The sequence below is a fragment of the Micromys minutus genome (genome assembly GCF_963924665.1).
Source record: "Micromys minutus genome assembly, chromosome: 14".
In the NCBI taxonomy this organism is placed as follows: Eukaryota; Metazoa; Chordata; class Mammalia; order Rodentia; family Muridae; genus Micromys; species Micromys minutus.
The window spans coordinates 52,049,184-52,069,922 of NC_137983.1; the positions used below are offsets into that span (position 1 = coordinate 52,049,184).

The 20,739-nt window shown below is 51.6% G+C and overlaps 1 protein-coding gene across 3 annotated transcripts in view; it reads right to left on the reverse strand.

Annotated features, from left to right (window-relative positions):
* Positions 1 to 20,739, reverse strand: part of MCF2L (MCF.2 cell line derived transforming sequence like) — a 91,567-nt gene that overhangs the window by 51,052 nt on the left and 19,776 nt on the right. For all 3 annotated transcript variants that reach the window (XM_080928426.1, XM_080928427.1, XM_080928428.1), the window contains one exon: positions 4,225 to 4,308. In XM_080928426.1, coding sequence (XP_080784552.1) covers positions 4,225 to 4,308 — 84 coding nt within the window. The remainder of the gene's footprint in view (positions 1 to 4,224; positions 4,309 to 20,739) is intronic.

Sequence of the window (20,739 nt, forward strand, 5' to 3'; positions counted from 1 at the left end):
CCTAGAGGTAACCAACAGCTTTCTAATTAGACTTAGGCTCATTTAACAAGAGGGAAACCATGCTGGTACTGAAAAACTAGTCAACAACCTGGGGTTAGTAAAGCCATGGACTTTGGAGGAGAACCTTCAACTACCACTTTATAAACCAGCACAATTTCTAATTACAGTCCAAATATTTATCCTTATATCAACAAATAAGTATAATTCTCATCCTTCATCGAAGAAACTTCTCTTTGCAACAGACAGAATTATAGAAGACCACAAGTGAGCAAAATGCAGAGACCAGTCCCGACTGACACACCAGCAACTCAGTTCCTTACCTAAGGCCAGGGATCACCGCCAATCACTGTAATACCAGAAAAACGGGGATTTCTTTGTGATACTGTGTCTCCTTAGAAATGTCAAAAAGACTACACCCATGAAGTCTCATCAGCATGGCCACCTAAACAAGGCCTGAACAATGATGAAACCAACGGCCACGCTAACACGAAGCAGGGGAGATCATGGAGCCTCAAAGAACTATAGACAACTAGGCAATGCGAGTGGGAGGAATGGTCTTCCCCAGGACAGAGCCCCCAACTTCCTATCTAATGCCTCCCTTGATATCATATACAGACATGTAGCATTATACAGACTGAGAGGTTGCCTTTATATATTTAGAAACACACACACACACACACACACACACACACACACACACCAACATATATTTGTAACAACAACTAAAGAAAAAGAGGCCATGAATTTGATAGAGAACTAGGAAATCTGAAAGAGGGAAGCACATGGGAAGGGGCAGAGAGGGAGGGGAGGAAGATAATGGTGGAATTATATTATATAAAAACTATTGTAAAGACATAAGATTTCACAAAAGGATGAAAGTATCAGAAGAATCCCTTTGAAGCTGGATACTCATTTAAAAATCAGGGACCCCAGATTGATATAAAGTCTTTGTGAGTACAAAGGGTATTTCACACCAATTTAATAGTTTCACAGGTATTATTAGGTTTCTGTCTCTGTGATGTGTTAAACAAAACACCATCGGCTCTTGCTTGTAAACAACAGAAGTCTTCTTTGGCTGCTTTGCGAGCTGGAAGCCTTGGGTCAGGACCGGCAGTGTCTGTATTTGGTGTAAGGTTGTCCCTGCTTGATGCAACATTATGTCAAGGAGCCTGTTTCCTGAAAGCACCTCATGAGGGGTTGGGCCTCAACATGTGGATGTGGGGGGTGGGGCACACTCATTCAGGCCAGAGCAGGTATCGCAGATGCTACATGACTGTGAACCCCTGCAAAGCCATGCAGAAGCTGGTGGGTGTGACCGCTTCTTGGTTCCAGGAGTTGTGCTGGTTCCTGCCATCTGATGTTCTCTGGGCACGCAGCACTTTCAGCTGTCCTCTTCCATTTCTCTCCAGGGTGTGATTCTCAAGAGCAGAGACTGCCCCAGGCTGACTGTGGAGTCAGAAGCAGGTGATGCCCTGAAGGGTGAGGAGCCTGTCCTGAACTCAATCACTAAGTGGAGGTGTTTTAGGTCCTCAGACAGTCCACAGAGTATGGAGTAGCTTCATTCTGAAGAGAACTTCAAGTCAGCTGTAATTCAGCCATTACCAACAAGGCAGTAAACACTAGCAAATGGAAGTGCCAGCTGAGGGAAAGACCATGAGGCCCATGGGGCCCCAGAAGCTATGGGCCGGCTACATGGCTGCTCTGCCAGGTATAGTGGGCAGTGTGAGGCCCCATCAGCCTTCCATCTTTGCACATTCAGTCAGGGTACTGGAGGAGCAGTCCTGCCCAGACTTGGGGGTCTGAGGCACTGGGTGAATGTCTCTGATTAATGCATTTTAATCTCAGTGATGCTTGCTGAGTGTCCTAAGGAATGGCCACATCATGGGTCAAGGGAACGGCCCGATCGGTAACTCTGAAAGAATGGATTTACGTGGCTAAGAATGAGTACCCTGTACTTGGCCCAATTTCCATCTATAGCAGAGGAGAGAGCGCAGTACGCAACCCTGCATCACTGGTCCTGAAGCTCTCAGCTGACAGAGATTTGATCTTCTGGTCCATTGTGTTCAAACCCCTTGACTGCGTAGTAGATTGGAGGGCAGGCCAGGGTTGGCTGTAAGTAGGACACTGTGCCTTCCAGAGGATGGAAATGAACAGTCAAGGAGAAGAGGGACTGTCCAAGGTAAGGATGTAGCTCAGGTGCAGTAACAATGCAGATCCTTATGTAAGGCACCAGAGTGTCCAAGTGACTGCAACGTGGGAACAAGAGGATGACGGCACCTGAAGAAATGTCTCAGGCGTCTCCGTGAACAGCGACATAAGCCCAGATAGTCTGGTTTGTAGAATCATGGTAGACATTCAAGGTTCACATATTTGAGCGTGTCAGAGCAGATGCTCACACACTTCGCCACAAAGAACACCTTCCTTTATCAGCTCACAGACATCCAGCTTGGCTCAGCAGGCCTTCCAAGTCTCAGAGGCTGAGTGCTGTTTGTGGTCTGTGTCTCACATGACCTCTGGGTCTGCTGGACACCAGCAGGGGCTGCTGTCAACTCCTAGGCCCAAGACACTCATCCTCACCCCTCACCCCTCACCTCTGCAGATGGACAAAGAATCAATCTCAGACTCTCGGGCAGATAAAACCAGTCTTCACAACAGATGAGGCCAAAGCTCAGTCAGGTACCTTAGTTGATGGAGACCTGACCTTCACTTTATCTACTAAGTAGCCTGGCATTCCCAGGCTGTTAGACTGGAAAGGTAAGCATGCAATGGGGCCCTTAGGATCATCAGTGGGTCCTTACCATCACGTACCCTAGGCCGCCATATAGGGACATATGGGCAGCTCATATTTAAGGTCAAGAACCCAAGGCTGGGGCATCCATGTATCGAAGTCTGAAGCCTTGCTGAGGTGACAGGTAGGAAGAAGTTCATGGGGGAGGCAGACACTGTGGCCTTTTTACAAGCTCTCTCTGAGCTTGCCCTTTCTGAGTGATTCTCACCCCTTCTACTGTCCTCTCAGGGACTTTGGGGAGACCTTTTCCAATGGGACTGCCTCATCAGCAGAACATCTCAAGAGGTTCCACTTCCCTGCTCTCCTCATATGGCTAGACTCTTCCTAAGTCTGGTGTGCACCCCAGACTGTATTTCAATGCTACTCCTGTCCAGCATCTCGAAGCTCCCTGGAATCTACGTGTTTGGAGCATGTTATATCTTGACCACAGGCCTGGGCAGTGAAAACCAGAGAGGACTCCAAGAGGATAGGATGCTCCTGGAGTCACAGAGATGGATGAAGTTTCTCCTTATGCGGCTAAGTGATGGGATATTCCAGGCTAACTAGAGGGGGCCACCCTGAGCTGACCTGATCTGAAGGCTCACATGTGGCCTTTTTCCTGAATTGGTCTTGACAAACAGACACATCTGGGCTCAGCACATGAGTGCTGTCACAAGGCCGGGCCTGCACCACCTATGGCAAGGTGGAACAGTCATGACCCTCAGCCTTCAGCTTGGTCAGGCTCAGGCTGAAGCAGAGCTGCCTGGTGAGATATCCCACAGCCGCGATCACAGGAGGGAGGTGCCTGGTGAGATATCCCACAGCCGCGATCACAGGAGGCTCCACCCACTCACAGAAAGGCCAAGTTCCCAGAATCCTTGGTCAAGAGCACCCAGCTCCCTCCAGATCCTGAGGGCCATGGCTGGGATTTGAGTGTCTCTTAAGTCTTCCTGTGCTGGAGTTGAATCTGGGAGGCTGTTCGAGGCACAAACAGTCCAATGTGGTACACAGAGGCCTTGGGGAAGTGATTAGCACTAACCATTGGGCAGGTGGCCCTTGATTGAGTCTTAGTGGCTTTCTAAAGAGAGACTTGAGGACACAGACACATAAACATGTTTGAGCACACACAAATGCACCCCGCCTTTCACTATATGATAACTTGCCCTGCCTCAGATGTTGCCAGCAAAAAGATCATCCTCGGATGCATCTCTCAGCCTTGGGGCTTCACAACTGTGAGCTAAACAAACCTCTTTTCTCAACAGCTCACCTGATCCGGGACACTGCAGTGTGGACCACAGAACCAGAAATGAGGGTGCCAACATGACTCGGCCAACCCCACGCCACGGCCAGGCGCTTCTCAGCGGGCAACAAAGCAGCCACTAGTGCAGAGTGGGGTGTAGCCCCAGTGAATGGCCACGTCCTGGCTGTACCCCTCACCCTTGGTTTCCGGAACTCACCAGACAGGTAAGCAAAGCGCTTCTTCAGCTGCTCCTGGATGTCGGCGGCACAGAGAGGGACGATGTCCTGGTGCATGATTTCATCTGCAGGAAGAGCAGACAGACTGTCACTGGGAGGAACCCTGGCCTCACACCCACTGGGGCTCTGGGAACAGCCCTCGGGAGCCTCTGGAACGAGCTACGAGCACCTAGGGAGCTGTGGTCACGTGGCTGGAAAAAAGGCATTCCGGTTTCCAATAAGCAGAGCAAGCCTTTGTCTCTCAGCACGCATGCTGGGAGATTCACCATCAATTTTTAAAAATGTGTATGAGAGCCAGAGAAGGAAAGAGGAAAGAAGGGAAGAAGGGAAGTATGGAGGGAGAAAGTGCTGGGGGAGGGAAGAAGGAGAGAGAGAGAGAGAGAGAGAGAGAGAGAGAGAGAGAGAGAGAGAGAGAGAGAGAGAGAGAGAGAAAGAGAGAGAGAGGTGTGCCAAGGGAGGAGGGCAAGACCTGACTCACAGGTAAGGTGCCTCCTCCTCCCTGCTTTGGCAGAAGTGCAGGCACCTCAGGGCTCTCACCTGCTGCCTATAGATGGCTGGCTGGCTAACAGAGGCATCATCACAGACCTACAGAACCACAAATCCCCAGATGATCAGGGCCCTGTGCTGCCATGGATCCTGCCATTCGCCTAATGCCTGCGAGGTAGGCACCAGTAACAGGACTGAGGCCTGGCTGCATGCTGGTGCCTCGGTCCTGATGTTCTCTGTAAGCTATAGATTAATAAACACAGGCAGGCAGCATCCCAGCTAATCCCAAGATGGCCTCGACAGGAAAGACCACTCGGACTCTCAGGGAAGTCAACCCAACAGATGAAATGTGGTGGTCCTTACCACAAGTCCTAGACATTCAGTGTCCATAAAACCCGTGGCTCACACTGATCATAGGTAGCTTCAAAGGTAGGCTCTGCCCCTGAAGACCCCGGTCACAAGAGGCCTGAGTAACAGGGTCATGGTGACACTGTTATCCGAACGCTCCCACGGAGGCAGCAGATACAACATTGACCTTAAATCCTGCTCTTTGGTGGTACAAATGCCTGCTGGGAAAACGTGTGATTCCGAGTACACAGGGTCCCCGCATTCTCATGGAACAAAGAAGTGCCAGGAGTATCATGTCTGCCGGAGCCTTGGGGAGCATAGCAGTGCCACACAAGGAGAGAGCAAGGAACAAATCTTTCTACTCATCACACTGGAAACACCAGACTAGTCTCACATGGAAACTCAACACACACAATCCAACATCACTCAGACTTCTTGGCAATGCCAACCCCTTCGTGGGGTGTGCAGGGCCAGAAAGAGTCACCTAACAAGACTGATACATTTTTCAATTCTGGGGAAATGGTTTAGTGCTTGTATACATGTCACTGTGTCGGGGACACTCATGATTGGTGGCTCATCCTGTTGCTCATATAGTCAGTGTTGGCTGAAGCAGAAGATGGAGACCTGGGAGGCTGCTCTTAAACCTGCTTCTGACTTACAGAGAAACACATAATGAGAGCTAAGAGTCTTTCTGAATGTTTGAGAAATCTGGGGGCTACCAGGAAGTTTGTGGGTCACCTTAGGCTGTCGATTTCTCCACAGCTGAGAATGGTCCTCCAAAGCCAGTGATGAGTTGAGCCCTGAGTAAGTCCAAGTTCCCTGGGACTTTGCCACAACCCTGGGGACGTCTATCATAAGACCATAAGCCTACGCGTTTAAATTTCTAGGCTGCACCTATTCCCAGGGAAATGAAACCCCAGCGTGATCGCTCTTGTTGGAAACATTTCTACAGAGATGTCTACAGAGTCCTCAGACTAGATTCCATACATCTGTAAGTGACATTGTCTTCCTGCGTGACACATGCCTGGGTGGACGGGCTCCAAAGGTGGTGAACTCACCCTACCTCACAGGCTCTGTTCATGCCATGACCATCTGACAGAGCTATTTTCACAGATAGGGACAGGTTGACACATGGCTGAGCTCCACTAGGGGGTTACCCTCCTGGCTCACCTCTCCCCAGGAACTGAGTTCCTCAGACAGGAGGTATGTCCAGCCTGGGCCTTATCACAACCACTCCGTGAGAGGAGCCTGTTCTATGAAGAATCCAACTGCCTGAAGTCTCTCTGTCCCTGCCTGAGCAGGCCTCCGCCCTCACCCCATGAGTGACCACATGCCCTGCCACCCACAGCTGCAGAGGCCACAGGACCTGGGCGTCGGCCTCCTTCCAGCTCCTGTGAACAAATATCTGGGCTGGGATAACAGGTCAGTGGGTTAGGTATTTGCCTTGAAAACTCAAGAATCTGAGCTCGATCTTAGGATCTTTGTTCTTTTTTTCAAAAAGGCAGGAGTGTTGCTGTGCTCCTGCAGTCCTAACACTGGGAGGCAGAGACAGACAGACAGACAGACAGACAGGTCTGTTGGCCTTACCGACCAGCCAGGCAGCCTATTTGACTAGTTCTGGGCTATTGAGAGACTCTCAAAACAGCCAACCAAAAGAGGTCCACAGCACCGGAGGAACACCAGGTGACGTCCACTGGTCCCCACACATGCACAGACAGTGCACATGGATTCACACATACATGTACACACACCCAAACATGCACTTAAGATAAAACATTAAATAGAGTGTGCATGTGTATGTGGGGGGGGGGGGTGTGCATCACCAGCTAGTCCGTAGGGATGCTCTAGTGTCCATAAATGCTGTCCAACCAATACTGGAGAATTTGGTCTATATGATCCCAGAGCCCAGCAGGCTGGTGGCATTTTCCCCTGAATTATAATCTTTTTGATGTTTCTGCAGCTGAAGAAACCTGGATTCGTGTGTGCCCTGACGTAGGCTTTCTCAGTCTCCTTGCCTAGGGTAATTTGTAGACCGGAGTTAAGAAGAGTATAGGAAATTGTGGGGCTAAGACAGGTCCACGGGAGGTAGAGTCCTGGAAGGTGCCCTGGGCAGGAAGCAGGTCACCCCCTCTCTAAGTGGTCAAAGGTCAGGGCAGGCCAGATTTCACAGAGCTTCTCTGTGTGAGCACAAGGAGGTACAGACAACACCCCACGCTGAGGGGCCCCAGCCGTGACCCTGCCAGAGTCAAGGGGGCAGTTAGGAGGGGCTCCAGGACACAAGGCTGTAGACAGTCTGAGTTTAAACCCTCCCCTGCTGCATGGCATTGTTTCCTGTGTCAGGACACAGGAAGTAAGGAAGAAGGCAGAAGTCCAAGCTCTTGAAGTGCAGTCTGGGTGGAGTGCCCTAGTCTTTCTAGGGGAGGGGGACCATCACCCCACATGAGACCAGGGAAACCTGCCCATCTTAGCCCAGCTCAACTTGGACTGAATCTTGAAGGCCCTCAGATGCTGAGTTTCGTCCACACAAAACAGCTGCCAGATCCTGGCCTGTTTGGGTATCAGAGTCCACAGAGGCAGGGACGTTCTTTTCTCTCTGGGTCCTTTTGTTCTACAGAGTCAGATGCTAAAATCCTCACAAATTAACTCAAGGTCTCGATTCTCAGTTTGGTAGCTTCATCCAGGGGTACAACTGGTGAGCTTCCTACACAGTATCTCCTGCCCCCCACCTGCCTGAGGGCATTCTGACCCTACCTCTGCTACCCAACGCCAGAGAAACTGACGGTTAACAATGAACAGAGACACCTTAGGACAAGGTGGGTCAGAGACCTGGCACAGGAGGTCACCCCGTGTAGGGGAGGGGGCTGCCAGGAAGTAGGGGAGCTGTGGAGTTGGATGAGAAAGCTGGTCTATGCCTGGCTGATGACTCTAACCAAAGTCTTGGCCTCCCTCAAGGGGACAAAACAGAAAAAAAGGACTCTGTGCACTGGCTGCTGGGAGATCAGGTCTTAGGGTCACACAGTAAAGTCTGCTATTTGCTAATTATCTCCTTTTATTTAGAGCAGACAAAAAAAAAAAAAAAAAAAAAAAAAAAAAAAAAACAACCCCAAGGGCTTTTGCTTACTGTCAATCAAACATAATGCTTCTTTTCAAAGTCCAAGGTTGAAGGTCAAATGGGATGACATCATCAGTCATCCGGTGGGGGATCAGCCCACCGTGTCCCTCCGAGAGCCTCTAACCACAGACATGGTCATATTCATGGAGAGAACACGAGGAAGGCAGTCAGGCAGCTAGACAGAATAAAATTCAAATTCTGAAAAGTGCTGTTCAGAGTAAAAGGCTTCGGACCAGCTGCATCCTCAGGCTGGCAGGTGGAGGCAGAGACTGAAAACAAGGCTGACCAGCACTGCGGTCACAATGGAACTGAGGGCAAACCCCTTACACATGCCAAGAGCTACTGACCGGAACTGACAGAATTCTTGACATTTTTAAAGCCCAGGGCTGGGCTGGAGAGATGGCTCAGTGGTTAGAGCACTGACTGCTCTTCCTGAGGTCCTGAGTTCAATTTCCAGCAGCCACATGGAGGCTCACAACCATCTGTAATGGGATCTGATGCCCTCTTCTGGTGTGTCTGAAGACAGCTACAGTGAACTTGTTTGTAGAAATAAAATAAAGTCTTAAAAACAAAAGCATTTAAATCCCAAGGCTTTTATTATTATTGCTAATTATTTTTAAAATATTTTATCTCTCTCACACACAGACACATACATATCCATGTACACACACACACACACACACACACACACACACACACACACACACACAGCAACTGAATTCCCTTGTCACTCACCATCTTGGCCCTTGATCTTAGAAAACAAGTTCCCAAAAGCTTTAAATCAAGGCCCATAATAAAGATGGAATGTAAGGGTTGATGGGAAAAGTACCTTCAGGACAGGAGTTTCCCTCTGGGATTCACTCAGCAGAGAGCCAGCAAGGGCTAAGAGCCATCGCCGCTCACACGCCACAGGGCTTCTCACAACCACACACTTACACACTTACAGACAGGCACAGAGGAAGACATGCATTAATTATGGCACCCAGGGTGTTGTCCCGGCCCTGCCTCTTCCAGGCATCTTCAATACCAGCCTACAGTCTTCAAGTCAGTGTGTGGGGGAAGGTCATCAGAGCAAGATGGGGAACCTACCAGCTTCGCATGACTATATGGGCCATTTCCACCAGGTATGCCCCTGTGGTGGGAGGTCAGGGGTTAAACTCTCACCTTCCCAAGGACTGTACTGTTGCACAGCACAGGCAAACACCTGCCCGAGCATTCACACCCTGGAGTGTGGGTGTCACTATGTGCGGTGGTTTCCAAGCTTGCAACCACTCCTTAAAGGAACACAGCGCCCTGAAAGTTTGCTGGGCTCTCTGCTTAGCTCTCATGGGAGACACTGTTCACTCTCAAGTGGACTGCACAGCCGGACGGAACCAGCAGACAGGACCAGTGCCTGCCTTGCTATGTGAGTGTCGGCAGCTCCTGAGCTCCTGACCTCTGCTGCCAGCTCTCCAGTGTCCAGGTGTCACTGGCATCTCTAGGGTCAGGTTCATGGAATGTCACCTCTGCCTGTCCCACAGAGCTCTCTGCCATCCTCAGGAAAGATAAGCATCACATGCAGAACCATCCCACACCAGCCATCACTGGAGAAGCCTGAGAAGTCTTTGGTGACCACATTTCCCATTCCAAACTCTCTGGCAGAATTGGGGTACCTAAAAGCCACCTAAAGTATCACAGTGTTGGGGGCCAGTGCTATTCAGGATAGCCCTCACCAGCATGAAATAGGCAGGCCTCCTAGAAAACACTGGTATACTTAGCTACTGCCAGGCTAGTTTGGAGAAAAACCCAAGGACAGAGCCCACCCCTTTCTCATCTACCAGGAAATCCACTGTTGATTCGGGTGTGTGGAGGCTCATTCCCACGGTGAAAAACACAGGAGAACTGTGAGGATTCTTGAGCTTCAGTGACCCAAGCAATTAAATTATACTTCGGTTGGCTCATAGAGGAAACTGTTGATTGCAGTAGTAATAGCAGCAAGTGCTTTCTTGCTATTAATGAATTTAACCATCACAGCCACTTAGGAGGCAAGGCTATGCCTCAAACGAGTAAGACAACTTGCCTGAAGTCACATGGTGATGCCCATGTGACTGCAGGGTCATGTGACTGCAGGGCCAATGTAAAGGAAGGATAGACAGAGAAGCTGGCTGACTTGAGGCTCCAAGGTGAAGACCCAACTGCAGAGTTTAGAAGTAGAAGCTAAGAGTGTCGTTTCTGATGCAGAGGGGTTTGTTTGGACAAGGGGCCCTTGGTGGGAAGTAGCACCTTGGTGCCTCTCCATGGCCTGTTCAGGGGCAACATCCACAGTTTAATGTCCTGAGCCCTTTGTCTTTGAGTCAACAGAGGGAGAAATGGCTTTACAATGTGCAAAGGAGGTGTGGCTTTTTCGTGAGGTTTGCATCTTTGATCAGCTCCTTGCTACAGGCAGAAAGGAGAACGTCTATAGCCAGGGCAGTTGTCTCTAAGCTGAGAAGTGCAGAGTTAGGGTAAAAGGTTTGGGCCTAAGGTGGAGGATGTGGAGGATGGGGCATGGGGGCTGGGGTGTGGAGCTTCACTTCAGGTCATGGCTGAGGAGGCCAGGAAGGCAGACAGGTGGGATGTCTGCAGCAGAGTCTGGTCTTTCAGCTCACCACAGTCTCCACATTGTCCTCATACAAAGCACAGTGCAAAGCTTGTTTACACTGAACATCCTCAGGAATCATGTTATCTTAAGGTTGCGTTCCGGGCCAGTTCTCACATTGGAACCCTGATTTCCTGAGACTGTGAGGCTGCCTGCTGACCTGACCAACAGGAGCCAAGTTTTCTGGGTGTGAGTCCTGGGTTTGACCAGCAGGGACTAAGCAACCTTGGTAGACTGCTTGACTCTCAGAGGCCGTCTCTAAAACGTCAGGACAAGCAAGGTCCCTCCCTTCTGGGAGACCTGCACCACCGGATGGGTGATGGACATTTAACCACCACAGACATGAACACCGCCTCTCCCTGGTCCATGTGCAGGTGGTGCTGTCCAGGACCACCTATCTCTCCCGGCCCCTTGGAGCACTGCCTACTCCGCTGGTCTCTCCCAGATGGTTTCTGGATCTGCATCTATATCCTCGGGAGGATGACACCCACAGTGCTGCTCCTGCCTATAGCTCAGGGCGACTCGAGTTTCCAGATGGATGGAAACAGGTTTGCAGCTGCCACCAAAGAGAGGATGTGCCTCAGCCACACACGCCCCAAGTTCACTTGCAGAACATACTTGTCTTGGCTAATTTTATGTCAACTTGACACAAGCTAGGATCATTTCGGAAGATGATTCTAGCTTGTAGGTGTGGCCGCCCTGGCCTGGTGGGCCTGAGTTCTATAAAAAAGCCGGCTGGACAAACCATGAGTAGACAGCACTCTTCCATGGCCTCTGCATCAGCTCCTGTCTCCAGGTCCCTGCCTGCCCTGGTGATGGGCTACAAAGGGGAAGTGAAATAAACCCTTTCCTTTCCAAGTTCCTTAAGGTCATAATGCTTCATCACAGAACAGAACCCGGAGACAATGCCAAGGAGTGATTCAGGCAGAAATGGAAGAATGGCATCAGTTGGCGGGGAGGGCGAAGATCAGAAAGACAGTCTTGATGAGTTTAACACCTCTCAATATTTTGCTTCAACCAGGTCTGAATACAGGAAGTATTGTTGGATAGACTTGCCCTGGGGACCATGCAACTGGCCAGAGGCTGCCACACATGTGGTGTGGCCCTTTGTCTCTGCTCCCTTCAGTCTCTGACTACTGATTCACAGATGGGCCCTGGGTTGGGAATGAGCAGAGGAAGCCTGGTGCTGAGAGTCAGGAGGGAGGGGCCGGGTTCTGGAATTGGATGCTGCCACACCCATTCCCTGAGTCCACACCAACTGCTGCCCTTTGGAGCTGTCACCAAGCCTCAAACACTGCACTTGTTGATTGTCCGGTGACAGTTGTGATAGCTGTCACACTGCCGCTTCTGTCATGATGGGTGAGGCTGAGAAGAGCCCCCACACCCCCGTGGATGATGAGAGCAATGATGGTTGGACTCTGCGCAGCAAACCACTTAGTGGATCACACTCACAGTTCAGGGGATGGGGTTTCCGTCCCCGCCCCTGAGCTCATGCAGTTTGACTTCAAGTCACTTTGCAGCTGGTCCCTGCGGATCCTGACCCCACCTTATCTCCCAGACCCTCCCCCACAGCACACATGTCCCCAGTGCTGGTCTCCATCCTTACAGCCACCACCCAGTAGGGCAAGACTGTGGGTGAGGCTCATCTTATGGCCAAGTGCCATCTCTTCAGTGCCCAGGGTTCCGAAGCTACTGAACCCTTTCAGTATGGGTGTTGGGGGCTGGACTGAGGTTTGGGTAATGCTTACCCACAGGAACCTTTGCCTTTTGTGAATCAGACAGCACAGACCCCATAGAGCCTGTAGCTAAGAGCAGATTCTACAGGCGCCACTGAGATTTATCCTCCTGCAACCGTGGCCTCACAGCAGCCTCTGCTTCCTTGATACAGAAAAGGCCAGAAGATAGAACAATATCCTGAGGTCTGATTTTGAACACAAATAATATCCCATGGGAAATCAAAACGCATATCAGGCACAGGCCCCTCTGAGGGGATTTGAAGAGAGAAGCTGCTGCCACACGGTCCAGACCCAGTGACCCTGACTCGGGGAATGAAGGACGGCAGGGGTGGAGTTGATACAGCATGGGAGCCACACAACCAGCTGGGAGTTGTGCAGAATAGTGGGTGTGTCCTGCACAGTGTGTCTGGAGGTGGGTCAGTGAATCTGACCCACTGAGAGACCAACAGTGCTGAAGTTGGGAAGGTGTATGCTGAGCTAACCTTCAGCAGCCACAAGACAGCCAGACCTAGGGCCAGGGAAGGTGCTAGAAAGTTGGTCACCATGGCTGACTTGCCCAGCCTGCTCATGTGCATGGCCCCCGGCATGGGCCTCTGGGAAGATACAGAATGATGCTCAGGTTGTGAAGACACCGTGGTGCCCTCCAAACCATGAGGCAGCAGACCAGGCCTTTCCCTGAAATGCTCCACAGCCCTCTACACGGCAGGAGAGCAGCACACAAGCTGGTTAAACTTCAACCTTCTGATGACGCATGACCACCTCAAATTACCCAGAAGGCATAGTAGGTGCTGTCCCCACGGCCCAGAACTCTATGCAGCCATGCGCAGCACCATTCACTAGGTAGAGTACAGCGGAGCAGCACCATTTGTGAGAGGCTCAGGGACAGCTCTGGGCTTGGCACATGCCCTTTGAGAAGGAGGAAGCTCCAAGTAGGAGGAAGCTCTGGATGACATCATACCTACTTTTTGGGACCAGCCCCACTTGAACCCACTGACCCCAGAGGCTTTCCCATCACTGGAACACTCGGTGAGGCAGAGATGTGGAATACCGTGGGTTAGGTGTCTGTCACAGGGAACCGGCAGCTGGGTACCTGTGGCCTCTCCTAGCATCTGAGCATAAGTGGCTCAAAGGTGGCTTTGAAGAGTCCTCCTTCTCTTCAGTGCTGGAAGGAGACAAGGCCAAGCACACTGTCCTAGGGAACAGGGTCCAATCAACAAGGTTCTCTCACCATTGATGTTTGTCCTTGTTTTGTTAAGGAAAAACATTTCATTGCAGTCAAGGGCTCTTCAGGGATCTGAGATGCAAATGTTTCCATAGTGATGTCCCTGTTCTTCTCTGAGCTTGGTGTGTCTGTGCTCAGATATGGTGGTGCACTATGTATGCCCAGCCAAGGTCAGTCTTAAGTTAGGAGTATCAGAGCAAGATGGACCCTAGGCCTCTTTCCACAGAGCGCATTCCAGGCTGAGGGCTTCTTCTTCACGAAGAAACACCTTAGTCACTACAATGGTATTTTTTAAGTTAGTATTTTTTAAGTCTCTGGCAAATTTTTACTATAAATATTTTTAGCATCAAGCTCTCTGCAATTCTCATTAAGTTTAAGAGCATAATGTGTATGAGAAGTCTGGATGTGCAGAAGCTGAGGTGAGGCTCAGGTCTGGGACACCTGCAGTTACTGTGATCAGTCACAGCCTGTGTTTGTGGCCTGGAGGGAGGGGCAAATCATGGGGGAGGGGCAGGTACCCGGCCCTTGCCCGCCCCAGCTTCCATTGCCTCCTGTACCTACCGTAGACAGGGTCTACTCTGAGGCCCTGGGTTCTGGGAAGGCTTTGGGCTCAGTTGCTCGGATGTTCACCGAACAAGAGGCGGTTGAGCAGACATGGGGGTGAGCTGTAGGTGCCACCCGAGTAGAGATGTGCACATGGCACAGACTAACGGTCACCCTGAGCTCTAGAGTGGAGCCTGCGATATTCAGTCTTCTCAGTCCGCCCTTCTTCCTTGCAGCCCCCAGTACTTTCTTCCCTCTGGCCTCTCCATGTGGCCCTGATGGCAGCTGAGTGCACATTCCGGCCAGCCCCACCCTTCTGGGGAGGGGGAGATGCCTCAGCTGCCTTTTCTCAGTACAGCTGGAGGCCAGGGAGCCTGCTGTGGCTCTGATGACCACACTAGCACTTTATCAAGAGAGGAACAACAACTTAGGATCTCTGATCTCCATGCCAACCTGACCTGGGATCACTGCAGAATGGGGGATAACTGTTTCTACTCACTGTGTGTTCTGACACTGTGGATGGCTACTGACCCATGGAGCACAGTTACATGATCATGACATGCATTTCCAGTTCAGACACAAACCATTAAATGCTGGAGAGAAACACATGAGGATTCTGGTGACGCAGGAGCATCAGAGACAGCAGCCCCATAAGGGAGTGATCAGCCTTTGACTCCACAATCCATGGCTTGGGCAGACCCTAAGAGCATCCTTCACTTGGTATCCCCTAGTGACCCATGGTGTCTACACCAGCTTCACTGAGGCACACAGGCAAATAGACACCTTGTATGGCTGAGGTGTATAACACATTGTTTGCTCATACCATGAGATTGTTTCCATGGCCACTCAGTCACCTCAGCTGCATGTTTGTCTGTGTGGTTGGCAGAGTTCAACCTCACTCAAAAAATACCCACCAGTGTGGTATTCACTGGCCTTGCCCTGCAGCGCTTCAGTCAGTCCATCCTATATACCTGAGACTCTGTATCCTTTGAACCCCGACTCTAACGGTAACCAGCACTCCTCAACTCCTCAGCACCCCACTCAGTACTACTGTTAAGTTTTAAGAGCATAAACAGGCCCGACTCAGTGTCTGGGGGCCACTGACTGGCTGTGATGTTGGAGAAGTTGGGGTGGCTGCACCTCCACTGAGGCATGGGTCTGAGAGACACGGGCCTGTGACGGGTTCATGGAGAGCATCCTCAGCCGGGCCCCTTTCTCCAGGCTCTGCTCTGTCAGTCACACTAAGGGGAGCAGGTTAACCAGAGGACTCTGCCCTCTCCTCTCTCTCTCTCCTCTTTCAGGGCCCACACAGCAATCAGTTCCCTATCCAGCTTACTTCACTTTCCACAGGGCTTTCCAGCTCCTCCGGGCTGTGCAAACGGCAGGACATCTCTATATGGCTAAGCTGCAATCCTGCGCCCATGAACTGATGACACCAACGCTGACCCCCTTGGCTGCCGTGACATCTCAGTGAGCGGGGGATGCAGGTGTGGGCCCGTGGGCCACACAGCTGGACCACATAGGTCTATTTTTGATGTGTTTTCTGTGAGGCTCATGTTACTGTGCATTTCCCACCAGCGGCAAGGCCTTCCCACCTCTCCACAAATCCTCTGTGGTGGCCAGGAAAGGGGTAGCCACAAACATGGAGTCTGGGCGCCTGCTGTGCAGTGTCCCACCTTCGGAACCTGGACTGTTGGCTCAGAATACTCAGACACAGAGCAGTGGCCACTAAAGCCAACCCTGCCCACCACACACAGCTGAGCTATGGCCCTGGGCAGTCTGCTTTTCCTTTCTGGACTCCTCATCCAAAATAGGGATGAGAATTGACACCTTTCGGGCCAGAGGCCACCATCGGGCAAGCGCAGTCTGCTGGCAGGGCTAACACTGTTGACATCAGTCCCCGGCTTTGTGAGGACATCACCAGGTACATGGTACCACCTTGCCCCTGGTGCTGGCAAGGGCCAAGTCTAAAAACACCAGAGTGTTAGCTGCAGTTGAGCTCCAGGTCGGAGGCTCCCTGGAGGTGGGCTGTGGGCCAGAGAATGGGCAGGTGCACGGACGCTGAGAGGGGATCACCTAGACTATGCCCTTGATGGAGGTCACCACAGGTGGTGACATCTACATGCTACCATTTTCTCCTTGTTCTTTCCCTCCAGGGTGACAGAGATAAAGGAGAGCCCGGCAGCCACAGTGTCAGAAAGATGATTCTTGCTGGCTCTTGGGGCACTCTGACGAGAGAGCCCGGGAGGACCAGTGGTACAGTTGCTTACCATTGGAAGGATAATTCTCCAGCCCCTTTCTCCTGCCCCTGCACTCTGCTCCCGCATCTTACCCCTACCTAGCCAAGGATTTCATAGTGTTCCTTGTGTAGTGCCCCAGAAGAGCTGGTTTTCAAATACTGTGTTTTCAAACACCCCAGCCCAGGAGTCATGGCCACACTCCCCTCTGGGCTCAGGACAGGAAAGGCATGAGTTTTAGAACATATCTTTGAAGGAGCAACCAGACTGGACCTGGTGTGGCAAGGCACGGCCTGTAAAGAGTGGTGGGGTAGACCAACAGCACAACAGAGGCTGAACACCAATTACACATGGCACCTCAGGGACTAACTGTGCCCTGTTACTCACACAGGGCCTCTTCAGTGCTGAGTCGAGAGAAAGCAGCCCAGGCTAGCCCAAGGCAAGAGGGTGGGTGATAGACAGGCAAGAGAATGCTTTATTCCCTTCCTACATATTCTAAAACAATGACTTATATACAGAATCACTTAGTTACAGCTCAGAGAGGGCAACGCAAATAATCCCAAGCCACAAGTCCCTGCTCCCGAGGCAGAGAACAATGTTTTGTTCCCAGGAACACTGGGCTCCCCAGGGTCTGGTCCTCAGAGCCTCCGGAGATGAGATGGGGCCTGTGCTCCTCCCTAAACTGCACAGAGGGACTTTTACCTCCCATTAAGTACCAAAGCTGGTGCAAATCTAAAAACAAACAATTACATCAACCTTCACCAGAGAAGCTTCTCAAACAGAGACAATCCATGGAAGAGCTTGACCCACCAAGGCAGAGGGACAAGACGTGGCCCTGCACCACACACAGGGGACAGTTGAGAGCACAGGGGTGGCTGGTGGGGACTCAGAGATGCAGAGCCACCAAAGTGTGGGAGACAGAGAGAGAGAGACAGACAGAGAGAGAGAGAGAGAGAGAGAGAGAGAGAGAGAGAGAGCGGGCTGAGGCTCAGTGCATGATGGGGTGGTGCTGGGGTGGTGCTGGGGTGGGGCTGGAAGGGTCACACATACCTGTGGGTCTCATGGATCACAGACAGGCATGAGCTGAGTGTGTATGCTCAAATACACCATTCCCCTGCCTCCACCAGCTGTGATAACCTCAAGGTCTCCCATCCTGGCTCAGGCACAGGGCTCCAGGCCTACTTGTTCCCACTGAGTGCTCAGGCAACCCAAGGATCACTAAATGCCCCAGAAAATGGCTCCTGCTGCCCACAGAAAAGTATCCACCTAGAGAAATGGCCTGTGGATACGTTCATCACATGCACTACCTTCTGTTTGTGAAGAAATCTGACAAATGGTTCCTGGAAGCCAAAGCACAAACCACAACCATAGCCTCACCAAGCTGCCCCAGGAATGTCCTCAGAGTGGCTGATATCTTAAAGCTACAGCACGCACCAAGAATGGAAGTGAGTCATAAGAATTTAGTACTTCACCAGGCTAAGAAACAAGCAAGCATCAAACGTGATTCTGTGTGGCCCTTCGCTCCTGACATGCTGGAGACTCCTCTATGGCCTCTCGCTGTTCCCCAGCGGCTCCCTGGAAAATCAGCTACTCTCCATTTATTTGTTGTCAGAGAGCTGAGGGCTGATTCATTAAAATTCACAAAAATCCTTTATGGGTCATTCATCAATGCTTGGCAGAAATACCACCAGGAAATGTAACTGTGACAAAATACTTCAAAAGGAGTGGCCTTCCTCTCTTAGAAATAATGGAGGAACCCAAAGAAACTTCGTTCTGCCAAGACCCCTGTTTATTTTTATTTTCCTGGGATGACCATTTTTCCTTCCCTGGGGCCCTTGTTCTTTTAGTGCTGAAACTGGGATCCAGGCAGCTGGTAGCATCTCACAGTGCGCCCCTCCCACAGAGGCAGAACCAGCTCTAAGCAAGACCACAAAAGCCCCCGGGAAACAGCCAGTTCACTGTCCAAATGCCATGGTGTCTAGTCCTATATCCTGCTGTGCCAGGGCTCTGACACTAAATGGGCATAACCCTTGCCAGGTATCCCTGCTAGGAGAAGACCAGGGTTCTGGGCGTGTTTTTCATTTGCTAGCCGGCATGTCCATGGGAACCGTGAACAAAGGAGAGATCATTCACTTCCAGCCTTCCAAGAAGGTGTGCAGCCACCCTTCATGGGGGGCAGATACAGCTGCTGATGTCCTCAAAGGACTCTCAGGGAGGGTCTGAGGTACTGCCCAGACCATAAGGGCAAGACATCATGCACCGCCCCCCCAGGAAATGGGTGGGGTTTTTTTCCTATAACTTAGCCAGCCCAGGTATGCCCCACCCCCTTGCACCCTGCCATGTGAGCCAACAATAGCATCCCAGTATCAGAACAAGCCCACCTAGTCTCATCTAATTGTCATACACAACCACCCCACCCCTGCCTCTTACAACACACCATAGCAAGAGCCCACACACCTGCACTTGTCTTCAGCAGGAGCCACAGGGCTGTGACGTCCCGGGACAGCACGGAGATGAGGCTCAAAGTCATGCTGTCACCCTCCACACTGGTCAGGACCCGGTGACCTGTTTGCTGGCAAGCCCGCTTGGGCCACACAAAGGAAGCCAGTGGAGCTCCATCTTGGGCTGCTGAGTGGGGATACTACGCCTCCCTGGCTTTGCTGCACAGTGAGGTCCTCTGAGTGCCACGGGCTGCAGTAGAGGAGGTGGCCGGTGGTGGTGGCAGCGGCAGTGTGGATGCTCCTTGCAGGGCCTCAGATTTGATGTCCTGATTAAGGAGCTAGAATCAGCTCAGTTATCCCGCTGCAGATGATTAACTGTTGAGAGCCCGGCAGCAGCTGAGCCCTGCTGGCTGCAGAGCCAGGCGCCTTGTTGTTTGTCTGGACCCTCCCTGCAGGGGCCCTACCTCAGTCAGGTTCTATCCACTGGGACAGCAGGGCACAGGGACCTAAGCCTTAGAGGCCCGGGCTCAGTCAGGTCCTATCCACCCACACTGTTGAGGGAGCTCCCTTAGCCACAGGAGCTCCGAGCTTAACCAGGTCCTGACCAGGGCGGAAGGCATCATGCCCCTCGCTCAGGCAGACTGTTCCTCTGGGTGTAACCACCAGGTTTGCCAATTCTCCAGAGGGTGGACAATTTGGTGGTGGAGAGAAAGTCTCAGAAATGGGGTTCCCCCCAGGCTGTAGGCCCAACTGTAGCTTACTGTGAGCAGGGGTTCACTGTTAACACTGTCTGCAGCCTCAGTTTCCCAGTGCTCCAGCTGATGAGATGCTGTTACACTGCTTCATCTTCCTGGACAATAGCCATCACCCCCGTCCTGTGGCTACAACCCCCATGTGAGCAGAAACAGTAAGTCCCACACTTGCCCTGAGCCTGCTCCTCTGAACAGCAGCCATGTGATGGGCTCTCTGTCTCAAGTCCCCACCAGGGTCAGAAATCACCTCAGTAGCTCTAGCTTCTTCACCCCAGGGTAGGTCCCCAATATTATCTATGCCTAATTCTCCATTCTTTTACCCAAGTCCTCTGGCCTTTGCACTAGGACTCTGGTGCAAGGCACACACCCTAGGAGCTGACCCCGACAGGGCTAACTTCACAGGCATCTGGTGTTCCTGCCTGCTGCCATCAGAATGAAACATATCTCAGGCCATCCTTGTCTGGACTCAGGCGACCATGCCATCAGGAGCTTGTTAGGACACTGTAAGTAGATGTGCCGGGCTCGTGTCCCAGATCCACTTCATCCTTTCACTTGTCCTGGGTCAGGGGGTGTGTCTCCTGCCAGGTGAATTCTGTCGCTCTCCTCATCTTTCTCAGCCTCTTCCTCAGCATCTGTACTCTGAGGGGTAACCCTTGCTTCCTCAGCCCACAGGGACAGTACAACCATGAGGGCTCAGGGCAGATCAGGGCATGATTGCTGGCACAATGGGGAAGCAAACGCCTTCTCCCACGCCCAACTTCCAGTTTACACAAAATTCAAGGCAGACCAGAGCATACCCACCCCAAGCACCCACTTTGTGGAAACGAGTTAACACTGTCATGATCCATCCTCACTGAGGTCACTGAAGGTCCCCACAGGGGACTTCAGGTATCCATGCTGCAGTGGACACACTTGGAGTGACAGCAAACTACAGGTCTGAGAAGCTACTTACATAAGGAGTTGTTAAAGCCTGGGGACAGAAAGAAGTCCAGGGCTGTCCTC